The following is a 25,440-nucleotide window of genomic DNA, read 5'->3' as shown; positions in this document are numbered from 1 at the left end:
GGGAGGGAGCGAGAGAGCGCGCGCGAGCAGCCAGCGCACACGCCTCCTTTCCTTCTGCTTCCCTTTGCCTCCCTCAGCTTCCCTCTGCTTCCCCCGCTTCCTTCTTCCCGCCGTGGCGGCGCGCTCCCGCCCGCACGCCCCTTGTCTTTGCCTCTCGGCGGCGGCGCGGACAGAGACAAGACAGAGGCGGGTTTGCTGCGGGTCTCGCTGCGTAAGGGCGATGTCCTAATTCCCTGGCGAGCACATCTCCGCGGGGGCGGGAAGGGGGGACTGTGGGACGCATTCCCCGGAGCCTCTCGTCCCCGAAGCTCGAGGGTGGGGGGCTGACCGGGGCCCGTCAGGTGGGCCTTGAGGCGGTGTGAGGGCCTGGCCGGCGCGGCCGCTGTCCCCGCGGTTCCGAGGTGGGTCCGCGGGTGGCGGGGCAGACACTTCCTCCGGGCCTGCCGTGGGACCGAGAGGTGGGCGGGGAGGTGCGGGCGGGCAGGGACTGTGGCCCCCCGCAAGTGCCTGTGTCCGTGCCCGTGGAGACGCGCCCCAGGCAGCGGGACCCCGTACCACCTGTCCTGTGGGGCGTGTCGGCGGCAGAGGAGAGGGGCACGGCGGCGGCCGATTCTTCGGCCCTTCTGTACCGGGATCCGCCTCCGTGGAACCCCACCCGGCAGCTATACTTCTGGTGAAGAGCCGCCTTTATCCCGTCTGCATGACGCCGGGGGCTCGGCGTGGGTTTGGCCGCACGTCGGTTTGCTCGAGGGTTCTAGCGAAAAAATAATACAGAGAGGGTTGGCCCTGTTTTTGCCGTTCGTTTAATGCCCTTATTTTAACCTGCTTTCCAAGCTAGGGTTGCATCCTTTTAAATCAGAATGATTTAAGACAAAATAACTTGAAAAGTTGGGACTAAAATTTTCCTCAAAGTTGCGTAACTCCCAGCTGATGCTGACTGCAAATCAGACTGAGGCAGTAGTGTCACTAATCACAAGTGTGCACCGAGGTCACACTGTTCCAGTTTTTTGTACAAAGTGAATAGACAGCACCGTGTCGGAGGAGAGAATAGCTTTTGTTGAAGCATGTTTCTTTGTGTCATTACATTTGTCAATGTGGCTTTTTAACTGATTTTGACTTAAGTATGTGCACCTGCTTCCAAGTATATATGTCTTAGAAATAAAATCCATGCCATAAAAAAATTAAAACAACCCACCAAAACATGAAAACCACGTTGCTAAATTATGTTGGCCTTAGTGAACTCTCCTGCAGCAAGAAACTGAAGAAATACATGTTCTTTTCCTGGTATTTATACTAGATGATTGTAGGAGATCTCTTTAATCCTTACAATTTAACCACTTGTTTCCAGACATTGTTTTATTGGGCTTTCTGGTGGAGGGTAACTTTTAGTGTGTCATGTGAACTTCTTATTAAGGTCTGGAATACTCTAGGAATTAATTTTTCTGAAGTAAGAGATCTTGTTTTTCAGACATAGGAGAAACTTGTCAATTTCAAAATGTCATCAGTCAAACGCTTGGTTTATGCATTCATCCATTTCTTGAGAGAGCAGAGTCAGATGGACACTTTCACATCAGATGAACAAGAAAGCCTGGAAGGTACATGATAAAAGTGCTTATATATATATGTATAATACATACCTATGTGTCAGATTGCTTTGTATATATTATCATAGAAGGTAACTGGAGTGGCCTAACTGAAATTGTCACCAAATATCTGTGCATAAGATCATGATCTTAATGTTTCTGAGGTTATTAATTTTAAAACATCTCTTATTTTAAAATGTTCTAATGTTATAAAATGTGTGTTACCTTTATTTTGAGCAACAGATACTTTGGATTGCATCAAATTAAGCAGTACCATAATACAGACTATGGTAATGTTTTATGTATGTGGCCCACAAGTTTATGCCTGCTAGATCTTTTTACTTTTGTTTGGTTTCTTTGTGCATTGGGTGTCTGACAGTAACTGTGCTGGGCCGCAGAGGAAGTAAAACAAGCACCGTATATTAGTTTTTGTACGTGGGAAAAACTCCCATTTTTCCATGTAGTTTCATGTAACTTCCATGTAATTTATGAGGGAAGGCTAAGAGATCCTAAGAATACGGAAAACAAAAATACTTGCTTTTTTCGCTTGAATCATGTTTCTAAAGGCTGGATGATATTGAGTATTTTCAGTATGGTATACTTTCTATTATACATCTTGTCCCTCTATCTGTAGTCATAGTTACAGAAAGGCAGGACTTTTGTGTGTTCTCTGTTGACAGACATTCATTAAGTCTTTGTAACTTCACAGTATTAGTTTTTGGTCCTGCTCTTACTCCTTTTCCTTAATTCCTGGAGACTTTGTGGCAGGTGAAATTAAGCAAGCAAAGAACAGAAAGTCTTGATTTTGCAAGGACCTTTTCTTAGCATCTCTTTAAATACCATTTGTGCTTGAGCAGTCTTTGGTTGTATTGGTTAACCAGAGGAGGAATTTGGAGGTAAGAGAGGGAAGCCTAGGACCAGCAGTGCAATAAACAGCATCCAGGCAGTTGATCACTCGTTTACCTGAAATCTGAGGTATGGGGAGTAGACTTTTCTGAGGTGCAAAAGAAGTCCTGCTTCTTAGAAGCATATGCTTAAGAGACGCTTGTAGTGTGCTTCCTTCCAGTGTCTACTGATTTTTAGAGAGTAATTGTTCACTAACGTAAACAAGACAGAAACATTCATTTCATGATATTCAAAGGCTACTCAGAGAAGAATAAAGTCCAAAAGAACTGGTTTGGCATCAGAATCTGGAGCATTTGGTACATTTAAGAAGTGGTAGATGTCTGTGAATTTAATGTATATCAGGTTATGATGGTGTTCAACTGATGAAAGTAGTGCTTTTGGAAATCATAAGATATGAAGAGTACTCCTTTTGTTTTTATAATAAACATTGGGTTATAAATAAAGGTTTACCTGATAACACAGCTTAGGGCAGCCTCAGCCAATGTCCGTATGAAGGAATCAATTTTAAGATTCTCTTTCCAAAAAAAAAAATGAAATTACCAAACCTCGGTTGTGCTTACATGCTGATGTGGGTGTTACCATTTTAATACAGATATGAAGTCCTAATTTTAGACTTGTACCCTGCCAAAAGCATGGTACCATATGCTATGTGTTAGAAGATAGGAGGCGGGCATTCTGGATAATTGACTCAGTTGTGCAAAATATCTTTAGAGCATATGAAGTAGCAATAGTCCCAGTCCCAACCACTGAAGTGTTTAATGTTAGGTAGAGACATAAGGGATGAAAATGTTTGACTGCTGTTGTTTGTTGGTACCTTGTGTACCTACTTCTGTCTATCAAAAGATAAAAAACTGTATGTTTAATTGTCTGTGCCAGGAAGTAAATTGAACAGTTTCCATTCACCACAAAACAACAAAAAGAGATAGAAAATTGCAATTAAAATCAAGACTTTATCAAAATAGAAGTCTACCATGTATTCAAACTCCATTTATATTGATAGCCTACATTCTGCATATCAGAATTATATAGCTATGTCAAGGATAGTGTGAATTTCCTCTAGGAATTTTGTACTTGGGAAAGCAGAGTAATCAGAAGGTAGACTGGAGAAATGTACTCCCCTACAACCTGGGATCTAGAGCATTCACACAGTTCTGTGGTGGTTAATGCTCAACCCTATTGAATTAACTAGAAACTTCTTCCAAGCTGTGTTTTGGACAGTGTGTTTAAATGGCAGTTATTTGTCTGTCTTGTTTACAGTTTCTGGTGTTTTTTTTTTACTTGTCTAAAATACGTGTTTCTGTGAGATTAAGGCAGAAACACCACAACGTACGTGAGGCTGTGTTTTTTTTCTTTTCCTTCCTAAGATCAGTGTGCCGTCATGCATTTCTCTTAAGGCAGTGTTTAGAAAGCAGTGGAGTACCGCCCTTGAGACTGGGGATGCATGTACTTGAGATGGTGATGGCTGTGTGTAAGATGGAGCAAGAAAATACTGAGTACTGAAGGTGCCTGAACTGTCCTGTTGTTATTCATTATTCAGAGATCAACAGCCTGTGTGTTTCCTGGGATGCCTTGATGCTGCTTGCAGTTTGTGCTTGGACAGCAAAAAATCTTGGAGCACTGGGGGTGCAGAGCTGGGCTCCCACATAAACCAGGTGCTCCTATTGTCAGGTTGTTGTCAGTGTTGTGTGAGCCCCAGCTCTTCAGCAGCTAGGTAGGTATCTGTACTGGTTTGCGAGGTGGACAGTGTGAGCTTCAGCAGCTGCCTAGGCCTCTGACAGTCCCTGTGATGATGGAGATAATTGTGAGAACAGATGACTTGGAAATCAGAAAATGATTAATAGCTCACATGGTGGAACAAGTCTTTCCCAACTTACTGATGTTACTGAGCTTGCAGTAGCTGACAATGCCTCTTTGATAATGGAATAGTGAGATGCTGGCAGTATAGTCCCTTGAGATACTTTTCAGACAAAACCAAGTCTTCACTCCTTTTACTTTACTAGGGGTGGGTTTTTACATCACATTAAAACAGGGTAGTTACAATGTTGTCATAGTGCATCTTCTGATTCAGAAAAGTTTCTGTTTTGGTTGTCTATTTTTACGCAGATTTTGTGTCACTGGCTTGCATGTTAATCAGTAGTTGTTTTTCTAAGCTATGCCTTCATCCCATAAAAGCTCCTAGTTTTGTTATACCTATGATAGATTATAAAGATTATAAATTCCATGTTTCAGTTAAAGGAGAAATTGAAAGAGTTTATTGTAACAACTGATTATTTAATGGAAACGCTTACTAGTAATAGTACTATACTCAGGATGATTTGGTTTAAGCATAATTTGCACTGCCATACTTTGCAAAAATCTCCTATATGGTAGAAAGTTGGTGTCACAGACTTAATGCCTTGAAAAGATAAAGGAAAGGCTTATATTTTCAATTTATGCAAAACTGCAAGTTGAGATTTTTTTTTAAAATACATCTCCCAGGTTTTGTTATGTATTTTGCAAGTCTACTTTTCCCCCCTTCTCCCAGCTGTGACGTAGAGAATGGGCTTCTCAAACTGGCCTTACTGTTGTTAACTTTCAGTAATTTTACTTTTCTAATGTTCAGATTCATTATACTGCAAATAGAAATTTAAATTCTGTTTAGTATATTAGTGTTGCTCTGAAATGCAGTTTAAATTCTAAGATTCATTTAGTTACTGATACTTAATTTGAATTCTGCTACTCCTGGTTATCTGTAGTTGAATTTTAAAAAGTGGGATTTTTTTCTGTTAAAACTAGGTGTTACAAGGACTTCTTTGTTCCTCCTCAGATTTCGATCTAAAACATTTAGATTATATACCTTAATAAAAACATTGTCCTAGATTATCAAGATGATGGGGAAAATAATGATGTCATTTGAGATGCTAGAATTGACAGGATACATGTGTATACAAATACAGAATTGTATATAGTAGTTGCTGTTGATCTTCTTTTGCCTAAAAATGTGTGAGCACATTCAAAAATTCAGTCAGGTTGTTTGCCTCTGCTTTTTTTAGAATTGCTTATTGTGAGTGTGTTTGCTTTATTGCAGTTTTGGGAGGGCAATTTAATCCTTACACAACAAAACATAGTGCAGATATGCATGTTTTTTATAGGGTAAAAGCTTGTGATTAATGAAGTATTTTATTAATAAATGAATATCTGGAATTATTAATATATTTTGTTTCAAAAAATCCCAAGACCAATAAGTATCTTGCTTTTTTTCTTTACTATAAAGACAAGCCAACCTTTATGCCAAACAAATATATGGCAGTTGTGGTGTCTGACACATGCATTGCTGTATTATGAATTGTGGTTTCATAGAATCATAGAATGGTAGGGGTTGGAAGGGACCTTTAGAGATCATCTAGTCCACCCCCACTGCAGAAGCAGGTTCACTTAGATCAGGTTGCATAGGAACACATCCAGGCAGGTCTTGAAGACCTCCAAGGAAGGAGACTCCACAACCCCTCTGGGCAGCCTGTGCCAGGGCTCTGTCACTCTCACAGTGAAATAGTTTTTTCTTATGTTTAAGTGGAACTTTTTGTGTTCCAGCTTCATCCCATTACCCCTTGTCCTGTTACTATTTACTATAGAAAAAAGGGATGTCCCAACCTCCTGACACCCACCCTTTAGATATTTATAAATGTTAATATGATCACCCCTCAATCTCCTCCAGACTAAACAGCCCCAGTTCCCACTGCCTTTCCTCATATGAAAGATGTTCCAGTCCCCTGATCATCTTGATGTCCCTGCGCTGGACTCTCTCCAGCAGTTCTCTGTCCCTCCTGAGCTGAGGAGCCCAGAACTGGACACAGGACTCCAGATGAGGCCTCACCAGGGCAGAGTAGAGGGGGGAAGAGTGGTACTTCTGTTAAATCTTTATACTTTCATGTTAAAAATAAGAAGACATTAAATGATTGAAAGAATTGAAGTAAAAGTTTTAAATTGGTTTAATAATAATGGCCAAACTATGTATGGATTCTGTATAGCTTATTCAGTTTTTCATGAAGTTCATTCTATGGGGATCAGGTAGCCTCTCTTTATTTTATGACATCGTCCAAAGAGGTGCTTTTACTAGCTGAATAAGAAAGTAAATCACGGCTTTATAAATAAATTCTATTGAGAAACTAGTGACCTTTCTTTTTCTTGTAAGTTGCAATTCAGTGTCTGGAGACGGTGTTTAAGATTAACCTGGAAGATACTCACCTTGCACCTCCACAACATTTGATAGAAATGTTCACAAATTCTTTTCACAAGGTAAGAATTTTATTTAGATTCTAGTGTTATTCTGCCAGTATGTGCTAAGGTTTCATATCATATGCTCAACCTTAAAGTGCTGTATAGGTCAAAATGATGTGGAAGATTAAGGAAAACATTAAAAAGTAAAATTTCTGTAGAAGCTAGCAGAACGACGGTCTTTTAGGGCAGTGGGAGGAATTAATTTCAGCTGGACAAGGACAATTCCATATAGAAAATTCCTGAAGAGTGGATATCTCATTTTCCTTCTCACCGGAAAAAAAATTATCCTTCTATTAAGCATTTTGCAATTCCCAGAGATAAATGTCTGTAGAATGTTTGAGGTCATTCCTAATTTGCTGATGCTTCTCACTTCCATATGGAAATAATGTAGTTGTTCAGTTTTAAAAACATCTCCATGAGTACTAACCTTAAAATGGGAGCTTCAAAAATATATCCTAATAATATGTGTTATCAGGTATCCTCCATACAGGGAGCACAGGAACCAGCAGGATGGCAAATAGGAGAGTCAGGAATGGGAAAACCAAGACTGTAGAGACATATCAGCTGCCTTCCTCTTCCTTAAAATGGGTGGCGATCCACAAGGGCTCTTTCAGTAGTAGAAGGAAAGCTGCCTTTCTCTTCTGAGGATGTTTTAATGATGTTTAACTCTTTCATACTTCCTGTGTCCTACCAAAATTGTGGTTGTATGTTGATAAAATTCTGTCCAGGATGAAAGAAGTTATTAATAAAATCAGGACTTGTATTCTATTTTTTAAAAAAATGGTTTGTTTACATGCAGAATGACATGCTGCCTCTCTCAGATTCTTTACCAGAGGATGTTGAAAAGGCTGACCATCTGAAGGATGAAGGTTCGTAATAAACACAGGAATAAACATCTTACGCTTTTATTAAGCCTTTTAGGTTACTATAGTGGTAGTACAGTAGTTGGGCAACACACACCTCACACAAAAACTTAAGGTTATATTCTGTGGTGATTGTTATAAGACGGCCAAGTGATTTGCTCCATCTGGGATTTAAGAAAATACAGCCTACTCTCTCCCTTGCTCAAGAGGATACTTAAAAACTAAGGGATAACACATGAAGTCCTATGCAACATTCCTGACTAGTAGAAGCCTTAAAGAATCAACAGTTACTGCTCAATATAACATAGATGTCTCTGTGGAATTGCTGTATGAGTTTCTACTTCATATTGAAAAGGTAAAGTGCTGGTAAAAAGCTGACCCAGCTGAAGCCAATGGTAAAATAATTGTGAACTTACAGGCACGTAGCACTGGTAACTGATATGCATGGTTATCAGGTGGTTTAATGCTTTATAAATCACATTTTTAATGACCTCTTGAATTTACAAATATTTGTTTTATAGAAAAAAAAGTAAGTTAATTAAATTTCTAACTGCAAGGTATGTGCAATCCTCTCAAATTTCAGGTGTGGAAAAGATTCTGTATTAGAGAATGAGTCCTATGTCTGTCTTATCATAATAAACTCATTGGCTGTAGTCATGAATGCAGTCCTGATTCTGAAAGTAAGCTTTCCTAGTTGTGGAAGTTGCTCATTAACTCCTGAATTCTAAGGGTAAGAGCTCAAACAAGGTTAGGTCACAAGTAAAGATTAGTTTCTAAGTTGTAATCTACTTGCTGTGCATGCTGGCTTTTCATTTTGTTGTCTGCTACTGCCAGCTCATGGAAAGTAAAGAATACCTGTAGTGTTCTATATGGTTGTTAGGCTGTGGGAGTATTCAGCCCTTTCCAGGTGTGAGTGTTATAGCAATGACTGTTTAAATCATTGACTTCTGTCCTGTCATCTGTCAGCCCACAGGGGTTCGTGAAATAGACTAAGGAAATGAAATGAATGTGTACTGTATGTTATTCTTTCTGTAGTGTTACTAAAGGAATTCCATATCTCTATGGAAAAAATTAAAAGGGTCTAGATCTTGACAAAGAGACATTTAAAGTGTCAGCTATCAGGGGCATCAGTAAGCAGTGTGGAACTTCTTGAAATGCCTCTGGTTAATTTCTTGTAATACAATTAAAACTGCCTGTCCTGTTTTCTAATGCCGCTGTGTCATATTAATCCTCCTGATTTTCACACATGTATTGTCTATCACCAGTAATAAACTCCTACAGGAATATCAAAACAAAAGGAGATAGCAGAGTTTTGTTTCTTGATCTTTATAAAATCGGGAAGTAGTATACCCTCTAGACTAGCAAATACTTGAGTTTACTTGCCTACCCGTATATATCACTTGACAGGCTTAATCTAAGATTTGTACAACCAGATTATGTGCAGGTTGGTATCCTATAACTGTAGCTCGATCCTAAAAAGATCTGGGTATTACCACAGCATAAATTACAACTATAGGTGATACTTCTGTTATAGAGGGCCCACATTCAAAAGTGAAACTATTTGTGGGTTGTTTGGGTTGTGGGTTTTTTTTCCTTAAAAATTTTCATCTGGCATTAAAGTAAAATATTACAGTTGTTTTTCCTTTTGTTCTGAATTGCTTAACCAGAGCAGAAATAATAGGTCAAGTAGCTATTTTCCTGTTTTCCTTTAGTCAGTTTTGAGCTGGAGAGAGACAGCAGGAAAGGTACCCACTGATAGTAGCTCCTACCTAGCTCTGTATCCTAGGTCATCTTTAGTTCAGAGCAGTATCAAAAATTCCAACTTTGATAGTCATTGATGGCAGTTTTGTTTAGAGAAATGTTACCTGCCACAATCTCATTGAGTGCACTAACTTGCAAGTCTTTTATCTGACACCAGGAATTTGTGTGCAAACCTTTACCTTAGATCAAAGAAAAGATGTGTAGGTGGAAGGCCTGTAGAAGTGAGAGAAAGATGGTTACATTTTGTGCATATTTTGAAGGTGCAGAGTTTCAGTTTGCCTTCTTACTGGCAAGGATTGCTCACTATAGTTGCAGTCTGGTACATGGCTATTGGGAAGAGATGGTTTTATACTACCTTGATGATCTATAGTTGTTTTCAGTTAATGCAGGCATCTAGGACTGCATACCCCAGTCTTTTGCTTTCTATCAGAGAGAAAATGTTGCACTGACTAAACTCTTCCAGCCTTATGCAGTTATCTACATTTGTAACAGCCTGTTGACTTATTCCTCCTCTTGCTTTTTTGGGGGGAGAGTTGAAATATTTTGCCAAAATACATAGAAGTCAGTGGTAGTCTCTAATTTTCCTGACAATGTCGTGACATATTTCTGGGAAACCAAGCCTCTGTTGTCTCTGAATCATTTTAGATTGCCTGTGCTAAACATAGTTTTTATTATCTTAAACAATTAAGTGGCATAACAAAAGTGGGGCTTATGTGTTTGGTTTTGCTTTTGTTTGATTTTCCATATTGCATGAATACTTGCAAGCAAGTTGTTGCGACATGTGAGAAAATGAGACTAAAAAGGAATTAACATATAGCCTGTTGGGTTATGGAGCTTGCAGAGACAATTAAGACTGAAGAATTTGTGTTAGAGTGGAGCTGCAATTACAATTATGCTTTTCAGCAAAGTGATCTTTGCTTAAGAGAAGAAACTGGCTGGAAAGTGTGAAATAGTAAGATGAGAGGGGGAAGGTTTACATGGTGGACGACAGTGTATATGATAAACTTTACAGGCACAGTAGATATTTTCGTTTGCATTATTCTGTGCCAGTTCTACATAAAAAATTAATCACAAAGAGTGCAGTGATAACTGCTTTATATAGATGCTATAATGTGGCTGCTCTATTTTTTTCTACGTAGTGTTTTATCTTTTAATTACTTAAGAGTCTTTTGTAATTTATTTCAGGTAATAATCATATGAAAGAAGAAAATTATGATGCTGCAGTGGAATGTTATAGTAGGGCTATAGAACTGGATCCGAACAATGCAGTCTATTACTGCAACAGGTAAAAACAAAATAATACACACATCATTCCTGAACTCCATCAACATTGTTTTAAAGATAAATTGTGAAGTAGGTCAAAACAGCACAAGGCTATAAAACCCTACTATTCAGAAATTTGTTATGTTAAATTTGTGAAAGATGTAAAGCAAAAGTGAGATCATTCAGCATATGTGTATCGGTTAAAGGTGCAATGTGGGCTTTAAAATTACTTGTAACATTTGAGATCAGATTTTTCTGAGCTAAGTTGTCTATATTAAATCATAATGTAGGCTGTAATAATTGTATTTGTTACAATTAATTGACAGTGGCAGAATGTGAGCCAGCAGTGTGCTCAGGTGGCCAAGAAGGCCAATGGCATCCTGGCCTGGATCAGGAACAATGTTGTGAGCGGAAGCAGGGAGCTGAACATTCCCCTGTACTCGGTGCTGGTGAGGCCGCACCTCAAATACTGTGTCCAGCTTTGGACCCCTCTCTACAAGAAGGACATGGAGGTGCTGGAGAGGATCCAGAGGTGGGCTGCCAAGCTAGTAAAGGATTTGGAGCACACCTCACATGAGGAACAGCTGAGGGACCTGAGGCTGTTTAACCTAGAGAAAAGAAGGCTCAGGGGAGACCTTATCTCTGTCTATGACTACCTGAAAGGAAATTGTAGCGAGGTGGGGGTCAGTCTGTTCTCCCTAGTAATAAGCAGTAGAACATGAGGAAACAGCCTCAGGTTGCACCAGGGGAGGTTCAGGCTGGATATGAGGAGGAATTTCTTTACCGAAAGGGCTGTCAGGCATTGGAACGGGCTGCCCAGGGAGGTGGTGGAGTCACTGTCCCTGGAGGTGTTTAAGAGATGAGTTGATGTTGCACTTAGGGAAATGGTTTAGTGGTTGATAGGGCTGGGACAAAGGCTGGACTTGATCTTACAGGTCTCCTCCAGTCAAAATGATTCTGTACTGCTGTAAGTGTGCTCTTTCAGTGCACTGCCCAGAGGACAAGTGTAAGAACAAAGGCAATCTAGTTTGTAAGACCTGTTGGAACCTACCTGCCTCTAGAACCACTCTGCTCACAGTCTTCAGTGCTTCCATTATCAGAATGATGTATCAAATTAAGTGCTGTTCATCTGGCCGTGTGGCACTGTATGAAATGGAGTTTTCTATTTTTGGAGCTGCAGTTCTGTTACTTCAGAGTTTCATTTGTGATAAATACAAGTAAAAGATTCAGTGTTTGGTGGCAAGCATAAGGAGGGAGGAAATGCACAGTTTACTAATATTTTACATCTTTAAGACTGCAGTTCCAAGTGTAAATCATCAGTTTTCCTTTAGAAAACTTTCCTTTTCCTTTAGAAAACTGATCACATGTATCATTTTAGGTATAAAATGGAATTAGGAAATTGAAAAGCCTCCCAAAATCACTGAAAGTTGGCTTAAGCACCTAATCTGTAATTGGCAAGAGTAGACATACTTCTCACTGTGCCTTGCACCATCACATTTCACTTTTCTGAGGACCAAAATGATGTCAGTATGCACAGTATTGTGTAAAGGTGTTTAAAAGAAGACAGACAGTTGCTTGGGGTTTTGTGAGTTATGCCTTATCTTTGTCTGTCTTAAGCTAGTTTGGAAGCGATGGACACAGATTGCTTTCAACAATATTCCTTTTTACTCATAGCAGTGAGAAAAGGAGAGCTGAGATACCCTCAAAGTTTTAGCTGACCATACTTTTTTTTTTTTTCTGTAAACATGGAGAAAAACATTTTCTGTTTGAAAACATGAGGCCAAGCATTGTCTCCAGCTTTCCTCCATACATACTGTCATCTGTGGAGCTGGATAACTGTTAAGCAGCCTAAAGATTTAAAATACATAGGTAGTCCCATCCAGAAGAGATTTTACTTGAAGTCAGAAAAAACATGCAACTTGGAGGTTAGCACGGGAGAAAGGATTGAATATAGTGATGATTGTAGCATCCAGCATTCCTACTAGAAGAGTGTTTTATGCAATTGGAAATACTGTCATTTCTACTATAGTTTTTTAATCAAGGAAGAACAAATGTTTTGAGACCTTTCAAACTGGGAGAGTTTTGGTTATTATCAGTTCCAATGTCCTGGTTAAATTAGGCAAGTCTTTTACTGTCTACAACGTTTAGTATTTCTCTAGTATAAAGATGCAATTGTAATTTAGTAAGTTAGAGATGACTGAGAAATGTTACCACAATTTACTTGCAGGCATGATTTGCTTGCTAAAAAATTGAGCAGGGAGAAAACACAGCATGCCTTTGAACCACAGTAAAATGATATTTCTTGCCGAAAAGTGCCAACTATATAAAAGGTTTCTGCTTAAAGAATTGTTTTACATAAACTACTACTTCAGAGTTTTGCTTCTTGTAATAGGTTATTGTGTATTTTGTTCATAGTTATATGCTGGATCTAAAACAGTTCCTTAGAATTATTTTCCTTTTGTGTCCTTAGAGGTGAGTGTTTGTTCTCCAAAGCACTAGTTTAGCAATGCACTTAAACACAGGCTTAATTCCGAACATTAGCTTGTCCTACGCAGTTGAGCAAAACCCGGTAAGATTAAACATGTCTAAAGTTAGTTGTGGACATGTAAATATCCAAGGTTGTGGGTTTTGGTTTATTTCTTGACAAAGCTCTCTCCCTTCTCTCTCTTCTTCCTCTTAGGGCTGCTGCTCAAAGTAAGCTCAACAACTACCATGAAGCAATAAAGGACTGTGAGAGAGCCATAGCAATAGATCCAAAGTACAGCAAAGCATATGGAAGAATGGGGTAAGCTAATACAAATCTGAGTAAACACTGAAGGTTTGCCTGCATATCACCTTAGATTTTTCTGAAATGGTTGAAGTTGTTTTAGTAGTTGTTTTATTTAGCTGACGTTCATCTTCTGAAAGTGTAGCAATTTTCTGAAGATTATCCTATCAGGCTGTCAGCTTTATGGGGCTGATTTCAGCATTTCATATCAGGTTTCATCAGTTTGCAGTTTTTTCCTTTCAGCTTATCACTTTGCAAAGTTCATTTAGAAAGTCATGATGTATTTTTTCTCCTTTCTACCTTGTTATTTCTGCAATTGGAACAGTGAATCTGTTGATGGTGCTTTTAGAGAACAGAATCCTAAAAGTACTGGGGCTTCGCGCTGTCAGGAGTAGAGGCTTAAGTTTACTCTTTGATAGCTATTTGGAATCAAATATTTTAGGAGGACTAAGCTGTGTCCCTTTGATAGTTCTATTCAGTCACATCTGAGAGATGAAAAATGCAGTTTGTTCAGGTGATGGGTGTGATTAAGTGCTGTCTGAGAAAAATGTAAAAGATGTTCTGAATGGTATATCTACTAAGTAAAAGGCTGTTCTCCCAAGATGTGTAGGTTTGCATTTTCAATAATGAAACACATTGTGGGTGTGGGATGAGTGCTGCATAAGGCTTTTAAAGTTATATCTATACCATTGAATTTTAAAATGTGCTTGGGATTGTTTTTTGAGTCAGCTGGCACAAAATGGCCCTTGTCTATGTTATTAAAATCTAGATTGCATTATGGAGTGGACACATCTGAATTGCCTATTGCTAAATTACTTTGGCCTGTGTTAAATCTTGAACTATGCTCCAAAATTGTCTGGGCTAATGCTTATTGGACTGCCACAAAATGATGTCAGGGGGCATTTATTTAAAATCAAAGATGTTAGAAATCTGTCATTTGAAAACTTTCCATGATACAGTTTATTTTACTAATACAAATGTATCCTGACTTGCTTTTCAGATAATTAATTCACTTTGAAATTTTAGGGACTATTGAATTGGTTGTCATATTTAACTCTCTTTAGATCATTTCTTCATGTAGCACAACCCAAGATCCCCTGATTTGAGTCAGATGGAGGGAAGCTACAGGCTGATTTAATTGGAGATTTGAGGTTCTTTTAGAGTTTTTGGTATAAGACCAGTGTGCCTTTTGATACCCAATGTAAGTGGATCATTCTCAGGCAATCAAGCTTCTTTGTTTTTGATTGTCTGATCGTTTTGACAGAGGATATATTTTGAGATATAAACCATTGGCTAGGTCAGCATATGGATATAATGATACATTTGGCATAGGCTATAGGAATAAGGAAACGGTGCTTATTTAGTAATGACTGGAAAAAAAAAACAAGTGCAGAAACGACCTTCTCACCAAAAAGTTCTAATGAGAAAGCTGTGTCTTCTGACTATATTATGCAGGCTTATAAGTTTTCCTCAGGATTTGACAGAAACTCATGTATCACAAAAAAGTTGCAGAAGTTGCAGAGATGGGAGCCATGTAGAGAGTTACTGTCATATTTCCAGCATGAACCTGAGAGAGTACTTTTCTGGGTAGGAATGGTGAGCAAAGATACTGTTGCCTGCTGTCCTGATTTGTGCTGTGTTCCCAGAAGCAGAATTTTACATACTTTCTCTGTAAAAAAAAAACCAAAACAAAACCAAAACACAACTGCATCACAGAAATACCAGATAGTTTTTCTTGTCTGGCCAGAAACTATTTTGGCAAGTTAACGGGCCAAAGGGGAGAATGTTTTTTATGGGAGTAACTGTGTTAAGAGAGAAGATGTTAATATTGCACGGGTTCCTTCAGGAGCACTACTAGAAACTCCTGGAGTTTTATACTGTTACTAAGTTCATCATGGCAGAGAGCAATGAGTGATGTGAGTGAGACAACTGAAAGTGACTAAAGTATGTAGCACACTCAGCTCCCTCGCCTGAGCTAAAAGACTAAGGTCTGTTAGTGGGAATTAGCAAAGACTTACCAACCCAGTCTGTGTAGCTCAGACTGGACGACTAAAGTAATACATACCTGAATGCAGATTATATAAAACTTTCACAAGAGGTGGAAAAGATAAGCTTTCATTTGTATTTTCAGTTTATTCTGACTACAGTAAAAGATAGAATTGAAACAGCAACCAAATGGACTTCTGGAATAACTCAAAGAAAAATGAAGTTTTGGACATAGTAGCTAATCAAATTTTAAAACAGTTTCAAAAGTTATGAACTCTGCTTTCCTGAGCTGCTGCATAACAATATTTTCCAAAGCATTAAGCAGAATTCCCTGATACAGGGGCTTCTGATAGCATCTTACAGATGTTACTGCTATCCCTTATAACCCATCTGTCAAACTGATGAAGCAGAAGATCCAAAAGGAGAACCTTGCACTGATCTTACACCAAAAATCTATTATGCTGAAACTTGTTGTTCTAGTATTTGGTTTCTTGAAGCTACAGATCTCAAATGAAGTTATCTTTACCCTACTTAGCCATGTGCCCTTCTGAGTAATTTCTTGGATCAAAACACTTAGAAGAATTTCTGAGCTTGTGCAAAAAGCTACTGGTGCTGGATCCAGCTTGTGCTCTCAAATACAGACTAAATCACCTAATGATGCCAAGGAGTTTCCAATGAAACTTGCACCTGTATGGAATGGACAATGTGAGACGAGTTCTTGAGGGATCATCTATTCTGCAAAATCAAGTGCTTACACTGAGCAGTAGAAACACAACAAAAAAATTACCTGAATGCTCAAGCAAAAAATTGGTTGTGAGATACTGTTATATTTGAAACAGAAAATGTATCATTATCTTTTAATGGTCATCCATGTTCTACCCAGGTTGGTTTTTTTGTTTTTTTGTGGTTTTTTTAATTTCACATTAGGTTGGCTCTGACCTCAGTGAATAAATACGAAGAAGCAGTTACCAGTTACCAAAAAGCACTGGATCTTGATCCAGAGAATGACTCTTATAAATCAAATTTGAAAATAGCAGAACAGAAACTAAGAGACATGTCCAGTCCGGTAAGTTAGCTCCCTATCTATTTATTTACAATGGTTTTGACTGGGATTTTGTAGGTAAACTTGTCTTCATTTTTTTTTTAGACTGGAACTGGACTGAGTTTTGACATGGCAAGCTTGATAAATAACCCTGCCTTCATCAGTATGGTGAGAATATTTCAAACTTTACATTATACTGTTTTTAAAACTGAAGTTTTAATGACACTTGTTTAGTAACAGAAGCAATTTTCATGCTTTTTATAAGGGCAATGGTTTCATTATGCTGAATTTAAACTATTCTAAGCCTCTTTACACTCAAAACAAGAAGTGAATCTTACTGATGAACAGCAATGTGCATAGACTTAGCTATGCTGTTTATGGACAATGTGATAGTAAAACACTTGTCAACATCATGGTGAAAAAATCTTTAATGCTTTCCATGTAGTTAATAATGAATACAAAGAAGCCAATTCCTTTAGATTCTTAAGTGAATAGCCATAGAATTGATTCAGATGCTGTCTACCCAAGACTAAAGTAAGTCAGTTCAGGAAGAACTATTCAAGAGCACTTTCTATTCTTACTCTTTCAGACTACCCCTTAATACACATTTTCTTAAGTGTGCAAAACTTCATGAGATATGCAAACAATTAATATAAAATACATGTAGTGTGTTGCTTTACTTCCAATGCAATGGCAGATTGTGGTTTTGTTCCTCAGAAGTTTTCCTGCACGCATGACTTTCTTAGCCAAATGGTATTAAGTTTGAAAAATGGAATTTGGAGAGAAAAAAAAAGCAAAAACATTTATTTCTTTACTTCCTCAGTTAAAACTCTGTAACCTCTCTAGTAGCTTCATTAGGACAGGACATTGAAACCACTGCTTCTGTGTGTGGAAACACACCACATGCATGAGAGATCAATATATGTGGTATGATGCGCTAGTCCAGGTACAAGAGATAGCAGAGGCAAGGAAGGAGTGAGCGAGTTCCCTGATGCCAGCAGTGATTAAATAGCCCAAGAACTCTGTACCAGCCACTTCACTGGCCACGTGACTCAGCCTGCATCTGTTTAGCATCAAAGATGTGCTCCTCAATATGGAGCTAACTACAGGGCAAGGACTTTGTGTCATTTCCAGAAGATACCTAGTCAAGTGAATAGAAAACAGGGCATTCAGCCAGGAACAAATTAATTGTGTTCCTGTGGTATAGTTTTTCAGGGTTTCTTTTTGTTTTTTTAGGGAAAGAAAAGTTGACTTACAGAGAGATCTTGAGAAAGTTACTTCTAGCCTCCATTTTGGGCCTCAAACCTAGATCAGACTTGTTACTGGTGGAAGAAAGAATGCATAGAATTGACCTAATTTTAGGATTTTAGATTACAACTGTAGACTAGATAAAGCATTTTATTTACTTTTGAGATACATATATGGAGAAATGTTGATCAATAAAATGAATGTTGTATATATACAATATTGTATATTGTATATATTGTATATTGTATATATCTTCTTTTTGTTGTATCTTTTAATAAGAGAGTGAATAAGCAGATACTGTGTTGTGCCTGTTGCCCTTGTATTCATGTAGACACTGATTTCTGTAGGAAATATGTTACTAACTTTAAAACATCACCTGTTTTATTGTATCTGTGTATATACAATCTTAAGCTTCTGGTAAACATAATAATATTTTTGAGGTATCTTATGAAAGAGAAATTTGGGTAACCTCTTAGTACAAGGTAAGAAGTTACACAATTACCACAGAAGATACATCTTACTGTGAAAGTCCAGCCTTGTTTACTCTGCAACATTTGGTAAGAGTTAGTAACAGTTTATACCCAGTAGTAGTAATAGTTGCAAAACTAATTTTTCCAGGATGGGAATCATCAAAATACAGGCCTTTTTCCAAAAAAAAAGCCCAATAAAAAACCTTTGTCCTTGGACATCTTAAATTATTTAATTTTTCACGTTGTCACATTTTTCATGCCTGAATCTGTAACCACTGTTTTTTAATCTAACATGTAACAAAATTACTCGGCTTCATATTCTTGACATCCATTTTCATAGTGGTTCCTTTTGCTGCAGACCACACATCTCTGTGTGCACGTAAACTTAGCTTAATTGTGCAATAAAACATAGAGTACAGTATATGGGGTTTACCGGTTTTGTTTTGCCACGTTTTCCTTTGTGATGCCCAAGTAGTAAATGTGTTAATAATTTAAACTATATCTTGTCTGTTCTAGGCAGCAAGCTTAATGCAGAATCCTCAAGTTCAACAATTGTAAGTATTAAATTGAAGCACCATCAGAACAAATGTCTTTAGGGGTTTGAATTAATAAGAGAAAAGGTGGATACTACTGTATTCCTGAAAATTTAGTTATAATTTTGCTTACTGTAAGCACAACTACTGTTTTGCTTAGTCTCTTCCTCTTGCAGCTTATTTCCTCTCATCAATTCAAAAAAGAAGTTTGATTTGTTGCTTATGCTAAGGTTCTTGCATGCCTCCATGCCAACAGTGTGCTAACCATTCCAGAATGTCAGGGATGATGTCCAACGCCATCGGTGGCCCTGCTGCGGGTGTTGGTGGCCTGTCGGATTTGTCCAGCCTGATCCATGCGTAAGTCGGCAGTGTATGGTTCTAACTGTTATGTGTGTAGAAGCATCGTTGTGCAACATCTACTTAAAGGGGATAGTGCCAAGCCAGTTATACTGTGGGCTGTCACACTGTTTGCCTGGTCATTATTAAAACTGAACTTTGAAGACCTATTTTCCACTACCTAGTTTGTTTGCTCCGCACATTTCCATCATTGGGAATAACTGAATTTGTGTGCTCGGTTTCACTTTCTAGTTCTAACACAGAGTTTACTTTGTAAATGCCACTTAGTAAAAATGCTCCTTTAAATCTTTAAGTACTTCTACACGTGCTTTCAAACTGTGATGATAAATTTAATACCTGATATCCTGAACACTGGTTAGAAAAGGTACAGGTTGCGACAAGTTCTGCTCTGGCATCCCTCCATTTAGACCGGGAATGCTTCAGGGAACTCGGTATAATGGAGAGTAGCTTTTACAAAAAAACAAGAGCCACGTCTTCTATAGAATAATAACGGTAATGCATCTGGAACAGTCTGCACAAAAACGTGCCATTTTCTTATGTGACAAGACCTCTTAAAGGGCATTGTTTATTTTATTTCAGCTTTCTAGACTGTTTCAGACTATTTTGAAGTTTCTCCCCTTCAGGGCAAAAGTAATTTAAAATGGACAGGAACACATTCCCACAAAATCAAGGGCTGTTTTCAGAAAAACCACATACTATACTTACATCCATGAAAATGGTGGTTTTCCCTTTGACCTGCACCAAGGTTTAAAAGAGCTACTTGGGCAAAATGCAGAAGTTAGAGAGGCACCATGCCAGGCTGTTCCTGAAGCAATACGTTTTACTTAATTGCTTTTTCTAGTAAACCGGTGTTTTGCATCTCTTCTACATGGAATTAATTTTGCCCATTAATGTAACTCTTAAGCTACAACTGTTATGGGAATGAATCTGTCATTACTTCAGTCATACAAGGCGTAAAGGTGTAACTGTATGCTTGCTTTCTTCTAATGATGCCTTGCTCACAAGCACAAGTTGGCAGCTGCGCACTGTTTCTGGAAAAACTAATATAAGGTTGCACCTCAGCTACCAGAGTGGTTATCTTAATCAGCTGGAACGGATCCTCTCAAAAAGGGAGAAAACCACTGGCACAGATCTGTTGCTAGATTTTAGTTTTACTGAGTAAGGTAATACTTCTACCTACATGCTATCGAGTAGTAGTCCTAAGTAACAAAAATGATGGTCTGACAGTAACCCTGTCTGGAGAGATTTTAACTAGACAAAGTCACAGTACTACAAATATCTTGATTAAGACCATACAGCAAGTTATCTTCAGTCTTAAACTTCTTTCAGTGCACCTCTCAGTTGTGTTGGGATATCTTGTTTTCTTATAAATGCTGCATGTTGAGTTTTTTTCACTTGTTGCTTTTTCTTAAAACTGTTCAATACAGGGGGCAGCAGTTTGCGCAACAGATACAGCAGCAGAACCCAGAGCTCATAGAGCAACTGAGAAATCATGTTCGGAGCAGATCTTTCAGTGGCAGCACTGAAGAGCATTCCTGACTTACAGGAGGCCCATGAATTGGAATGGTAAATAACCCCCAAACACATACCATAGTTAGTAGCAAAAGCACCATTGTAACTCTTCTGCTTGAATAGAAGACAGAAAATTCTTTGTGTGTGTTTGCAAACAAGAATAAATCTGTTAAACAGATCTATTGCACATAACTTGGAACATATCATTTATGTATAGTTACTCCTCTGAAAAATAATACACTAAAATAGGTGGTTTATTAAAATCCCTAACTACAGGTTGTTTTCAGTATGTGCAGTAGATTGATCTCCAGGGCTACTGAGTGGGGAGGAGTTCTGTAGTGCACTGTTTTGCATAACAGCTAAGTTCTAAAGTCCTAATGTAAAAAAGGCACCTTATTCCTATGGTGAAAATCATTACAGCTGTACTCTGTCATATGTTGAAACAGGAGACCCATCTGATGTGCCCTTTTATAATGAGCATAAATCAGTATTGGAGAAGAGAATGTACCTAAAACTAGCACTTGAAAAGTTCTTTTAAGACTTGGAAGGGCTGTCGTGAATTATGTTAAATATTTTTTAGCTTTGTTGGGCAGGAGAGAGGGGGATGATTGCATATGAAGGAGTACCACAAGTGGTAGTGGAAGACATTAATCCCGAATAGGATAATACACAGAAACAACAATGGAACTTGGCTTGGGAAAGGAAAGAGTTTGAAGTTTTATACCCTCAAATCATGATGGTAGCCCTGGAGGTCAGCATTATGGCACTATTTTCCTAGGCATAGCAAACTGTACTACATTCCGTATGTATGCAGTATTTAACATAAGCTTAACTCTAATAAGCTAGAACTGATCCTGTGACTGTACAAATAACTAGAACAGAAAATCCATAAAAAAACAACTGCCTTAGAAAGGATTCTCTTTCTAATATTGTGTGGTAAAATAATCGTCTTAAAATAATTAAGGATTTTTGGTTTTGAAGTTTGACTCTTATTATTTCTGTTCCTGACCTGGCTTTGCCTGCTTGGTTAATTTTACTCTTTCAGAGACCATCATTCTCCAGTATTTTCATGATATTAACTTTTTTTTTTTGTTCTGCATACTGCTCACACTGCTTCCTGGTACAAGGTACAGTCGTTTGTACTCCAGTGAGGTTCTTGCTCACACCTTCACACTTTGTATTATCAGAATGCATCTGAGCAGCCTGCTTCAATTCCTAGGACAAAGTGATTTCTACTGGTCAGTTAGACTTGAGGAGGTAGTGGGGAATTAACAATAGACTCCCATAGAGATAAATGCACAGGAACTCCAGAACCTCAGACTTCACATCTGATTCATAGCATGGCCAAAAAACAGCACAGGTAGAAGAAAATGCAAAATCTGGGGCTAAGTTGTATGCTTGACTCTTACCAAATGCTAGTTGTGCGTCTATCATGAGTTTTTCCCTACTAAAACGGAGGGCAAAATGCATCCGGACCCAAGGAGAAATGAAAACAGCTGGAGAAAACACAGAAATAGGAAATCTGAATTATCATTTCTTGAATAAAGAGGTAAAGCTTAATAGAGCAACTTAAACAACTTCAAGACATTTCATACTTTATTCAGTAGAGCTTGCCTATACATACAGGATTAAAATGCTTCTTAAAATTCTCCATATAAGTTGGTATAGCTGCCTTTTTGAGGCTGTAGAGATATTTGAGCTTTACATTAAATACACTTCCATATAATAGCTTCTGAATTAACATCTGATGACAAAGAAGAAAATCTCTGACAAGGACATTTTTTCAGAGGTAGTTCAGAACCTGAACCTTGTCCATCAAAAAAAACCTGCTAAAGTTCAGTTACATTTAGTAGGATACCATTTACAAGAAAGATGGATGGAAGCTACAACTACTGTACAAATACTGCACTTGGAGTAGTGTGTTGTGGGAGGAGGCAAACGTTGTTCCTAGCATATCGCCTCTTAAACTTCACAGTTCCTCTCAGTTCTCTCATATTTTCAGCTGCTCAAACTAACTTTGGTAAGGGGAACCAATAAATCCAGAGTGGGCTGGGTAGCACTGCACTCTGACACACAGTTTATTCTTACTTTGTGACAGCAATCTTCATGTGGTCAGTTACCTTCCTACTTTAAGACAAGAGTGTCAAGAACCTCTTGAGAGTTCCTTATGACGTACAAAATATGACAGAATTTGAAGACTGGCTGCAGAAGTTGTGCTATCAACTACATGCCCTATTGTCTTACTGCATTTATAGGATAACTGTCCTCTGAGGTTCAGTGTAATAAAGCGTAGCTTAGTTATCCAGAAACTCCTCAAAGTGATCTTTATAGAGTGGTAATTTCCGTGTACTACAATGTTGTCATGTTTAGGTCTTACTGCAGTAGAGGTAACATGTAATGGGAGTATTTATTAGAGCCCTGATGGCATTAGCTAACCCTTAGGAATGTGCTACAACTGGCACAATACTTGCAAACATTCTTTGTTTCTTGTCTATTAACAGAAAGGGCTTTATAGCCTAGGGGAAAAAACGGTGAAACCAGTAACAGGAAGCTGTCATTCCATGCTTTCCCATTGAAACCAGGAACAGAGGGATCATTTATGCTAAAGTCTAATTTTGCCTTGAATAGGCTAGATTGTTTCACAGTCGTGCAATACGTCGTAATCACAAAGTGAGGAAGGAATCTTCTCCCGTGTAATAACTGCACTTTATTTTGCACTACTTTTCATCCTGCTATATCAAGTAGTAAACCACAATCTGCAAAGTTTAAAGCATTAATTGAAAACATTAAGGTCAATCACAGTTCATCATTCAACTGAGCAAACGTGAATCTTAACATCTCATTGGTTTTGTATCATTATTGTCTCATCAGCATATAAGGGGGATAATTGTTATAAAAGAAAATGTTTTGCACTCAAATTGTGAACTCCTGTAACCTGCTTGCATGGAAGTATATGTTTCTAACTAAGCCTGATCATAAAGACACCTAATGAAATATTCAGCCTAGAACTTGTTTCAGTTGCATTTTGGTTTTGTAGCAAGTACGTAGTAAAATCATATTCATACATACTGAGAAAGAACCAAGTCTGCAGCTTTGGATTTGTAATGTGCTTTCAGGGCTATAGAAGGCCATAAATGCAACTTGTATACCATTTCTGTATCGCTCCTACCTCTTGTTACTGTGTGGTTACAGCTTCTTCAACTTGTGTCAGTTTAACTTGAAAATAGATTATAAATAAAGTTATTTACATTTTTTTTGTCTGGATAGTTGTGGTTTTACTGTTTTGGATTGTTGTTGTACCTACAATAATGGGTAAATTGCAGTCTTTTAAATACATGTGTATGTTGGTTGCTCTGCATTTTTCTCATTCCCTGAATCCAGTAAGCTGATCCTAAGTTTATCCAGTATTTTAAAATCTAATTCTACACTCAAAAGATTTTATACATGGGAAAGCCTGAAGTAAGTAAAACATGCTGCCCAGAGGGGTTGTAGAGTCTCCTTCCTTGGAGGTTTTCAAGACCCGCCTGGACATGTTCCTATGTGACCTGATCTAGGTGACCCTGCTTCTGCAGGGGGGTTGGACTAGATGATCTCTAAAGAGTCCTTCCAACCCTACCATTCTATGATTCTATGAAAATACTGTCAAAACTGAGGTGGCTAAATGCCAAGATGGTAGCTGACAGGCTAGTGAGTAAAATTTTGAATTCTGGTGTAACTGGTGTTAAACTAGGGAAGCCAGTCACCACTGTCTGTATTAAATGTCTACCTTTGGGTGACCTTACACATTTCAGCCAAGAATACTTCCCATCTCTTGTCAAAACCAGCCTAGGGAAAAGTACATGTCTGTGCTCAACCAAGTCCTGAATTCCTTCCTGCATATGCTTTAGAGAACTTAATCTAGGGCAGCCCTGCAGGGCTTTTTTTCTCCTTGTCCTAGGAATCTGCTTAGATGGCTCAGGGAGGGGATGACTGATTTGGACTGCCTCACTTTAATAACAAAAAAGCCCAAATTCTGCTATTTTACTTTTAAGTTCCCTGCTAATTGGGAAGTAACACGCCTGGTCACAACACACTCTGTATCAGAGGGACACAGCTATTCACACGACTGCAGCTAATTGGGACAGAGTTGCTGTATTACTCCTTTCCCAAGACTAAGCCCCAACCAGTACATTATTTGGCTAATGTTCTGCTGAACCTCAACAGTGCCAGCTTCATACTCTCATCTCATGCCTTTATCAGACTCCACTGTGTACAGTTATGCATATACTGTGCAAATACAGTGCTGCCCCAGGCACCCCAGTGTATTTCTGTTAAGAGGCTAGATGCCAAGAACTTGTCTGTAAAAGGCCCGTTCCTTCAAACTGAAGCAGTTTTGTCAGAACCACGATGTAAAACCTGATTAAAATAATTAAAATAAAGATAAATACAGAGTGGTACTATTTAATTTCAATCTCAACCCACAGCCCCGAGGTGGTGTTAATGCAATGTAATTTGCTAGAGCTACACTTTTTTTAAAAGGCTTTATTTTCAATACATAAAAATGTGTATGCATGATTTTTAAAACATTAAAAAAAATGCTCAGAGAAATTAAATAAGCCCAGTTATGTTCATAGATGTATAGGGATTTGGTTTCTTTGTACACATTTGTGATGCTGCTGCAGAAACAGTGAGAAGTTGGTCCAAAAATAAACCACAAACCCAGCAGAAATACAGGGGTTTTTTTTCTTCAGTTTTGTTTGACTTCTGAAGAAACTACACAGACTTGTGCAATGTCATCGTACTCATATGTTCTCTTCAAAAACGTGTCAGTAAGTCTCAAGCCAGAGACACTCTAGAAAGGGAAAATATTAGAGTTGTTATTACAAAGAACTACTAAGCTTATAAAACATACC

General features: G+C 38.4%; 2 protein-coding genes across 7 annotated transcripts in view; one reads left to right on the top strand and one right to left on the bottom strand.

Annotated features, from left to right (window-relative positions):
- The first annotated feature begins 8 nt into the window (after positions 1-8).
- On the top strand, positions 9-23,797 carry SGTB (small glutamine rich tetratricopeptide repeat co-chaperone beta). Of its 3 annotated transcripts, none has more exons than XM_062018078.1 (11): positions 9-211; positions 1,469-1,595; positions 6,661-6,764; positions 7,546-7,615; positions 10,556-10,655; positions 13,314-13,418; positions 16,314-16,452; positions 16,534-16,596; positions 18,663-18,700; positions 18,953-19,036; positions 20,464-23,797. In XM_062018078.1, exons 2-11 carry the CDS (start codon positions 1,496-1,498, stop codon positions 20,573-20,575), a joined length of 915 nt encoding a protein of 304 aa, XP_061874062.1. In that variant the 5' UTR covers positions 9-211; positions 1,469-1,495; the 3' UTR covers positions 20,576-23,797. The 3 variants fall into 3 exon arrangements, with proteins under 3 accessions (XP_061874062.1, XP_061874063.1, XP_061874065.1); XM_062018079.1 differs by lacking the exon at positions 9-211 and adding an exon at positions 302-401; XM_062018081.1 differs by lacking the exon at positions 9-211 and adding an exon at positions 650-673.
- The window catches only part of TRAPPC13 (trafficking protein particle complex subunit 13), a 28,508-nt gene continuing 25,168 nt past the window's right edge, over positions 22,101-25,440 (bottom strand). For all 4 annotated transcript variants that reach the window (XM_062018074.1, XM_062018075.1, XM_062018076.1 and 1 more), the window contains one exon: positions 22,101-25,379. In XM_062018074.1, the coding sequence (XP_061874058.1) occupies positions 25,275-25,379 (105 nt within the window). In that variant the 3' untranslated portion in view covers positions 22,101-25,274. The remainder of the gene's footprint in view (positions 25,380-25,440) is intronic.

The sequence above is a fragment of the Colius striatus genome, chromosome Z (genome assembly GCF_028858725.1).
Source record: "Colius striatus isolate bColStr4 chromosome Z, bColStr4.1.hap1, whole genome shotgun sequence".
NCBI classification, from domain to species: domain Eukaryota; kingdom Metazoa; phylum Chordata; class Aves; order Coliiformes; family Coliidae; genus Colius; species Colius striatus.
The sequence above is the reverse complement of the archived record's forward strand: the minus strand, read 5'-3'. Positions and strand labels throughout refer to the sequence as shown.

Coding starts and splice junctions, on each gene's coding strand:
- SGTB (XM_062018078.1), top strand. CDS start 1,496: ATGTCATCAGTCAAACGCTTGGTTTATGCATTCATCCATTTCTTGAGA. Junction 7,616..10,555: donor TGACCATCTGAAGGATGAAG/GTTCGTAATAAA, acceptor AATTTATTTCAG/GTAATAATCATATGAAAGAA. Junction 16,453..16,533: donor TAAGAGACATGTCCAGTCCG/GTAAGTTAGCTC, acceptor TTTTTTTTTTAG/ACTGGAACTGGACTGAGTTT.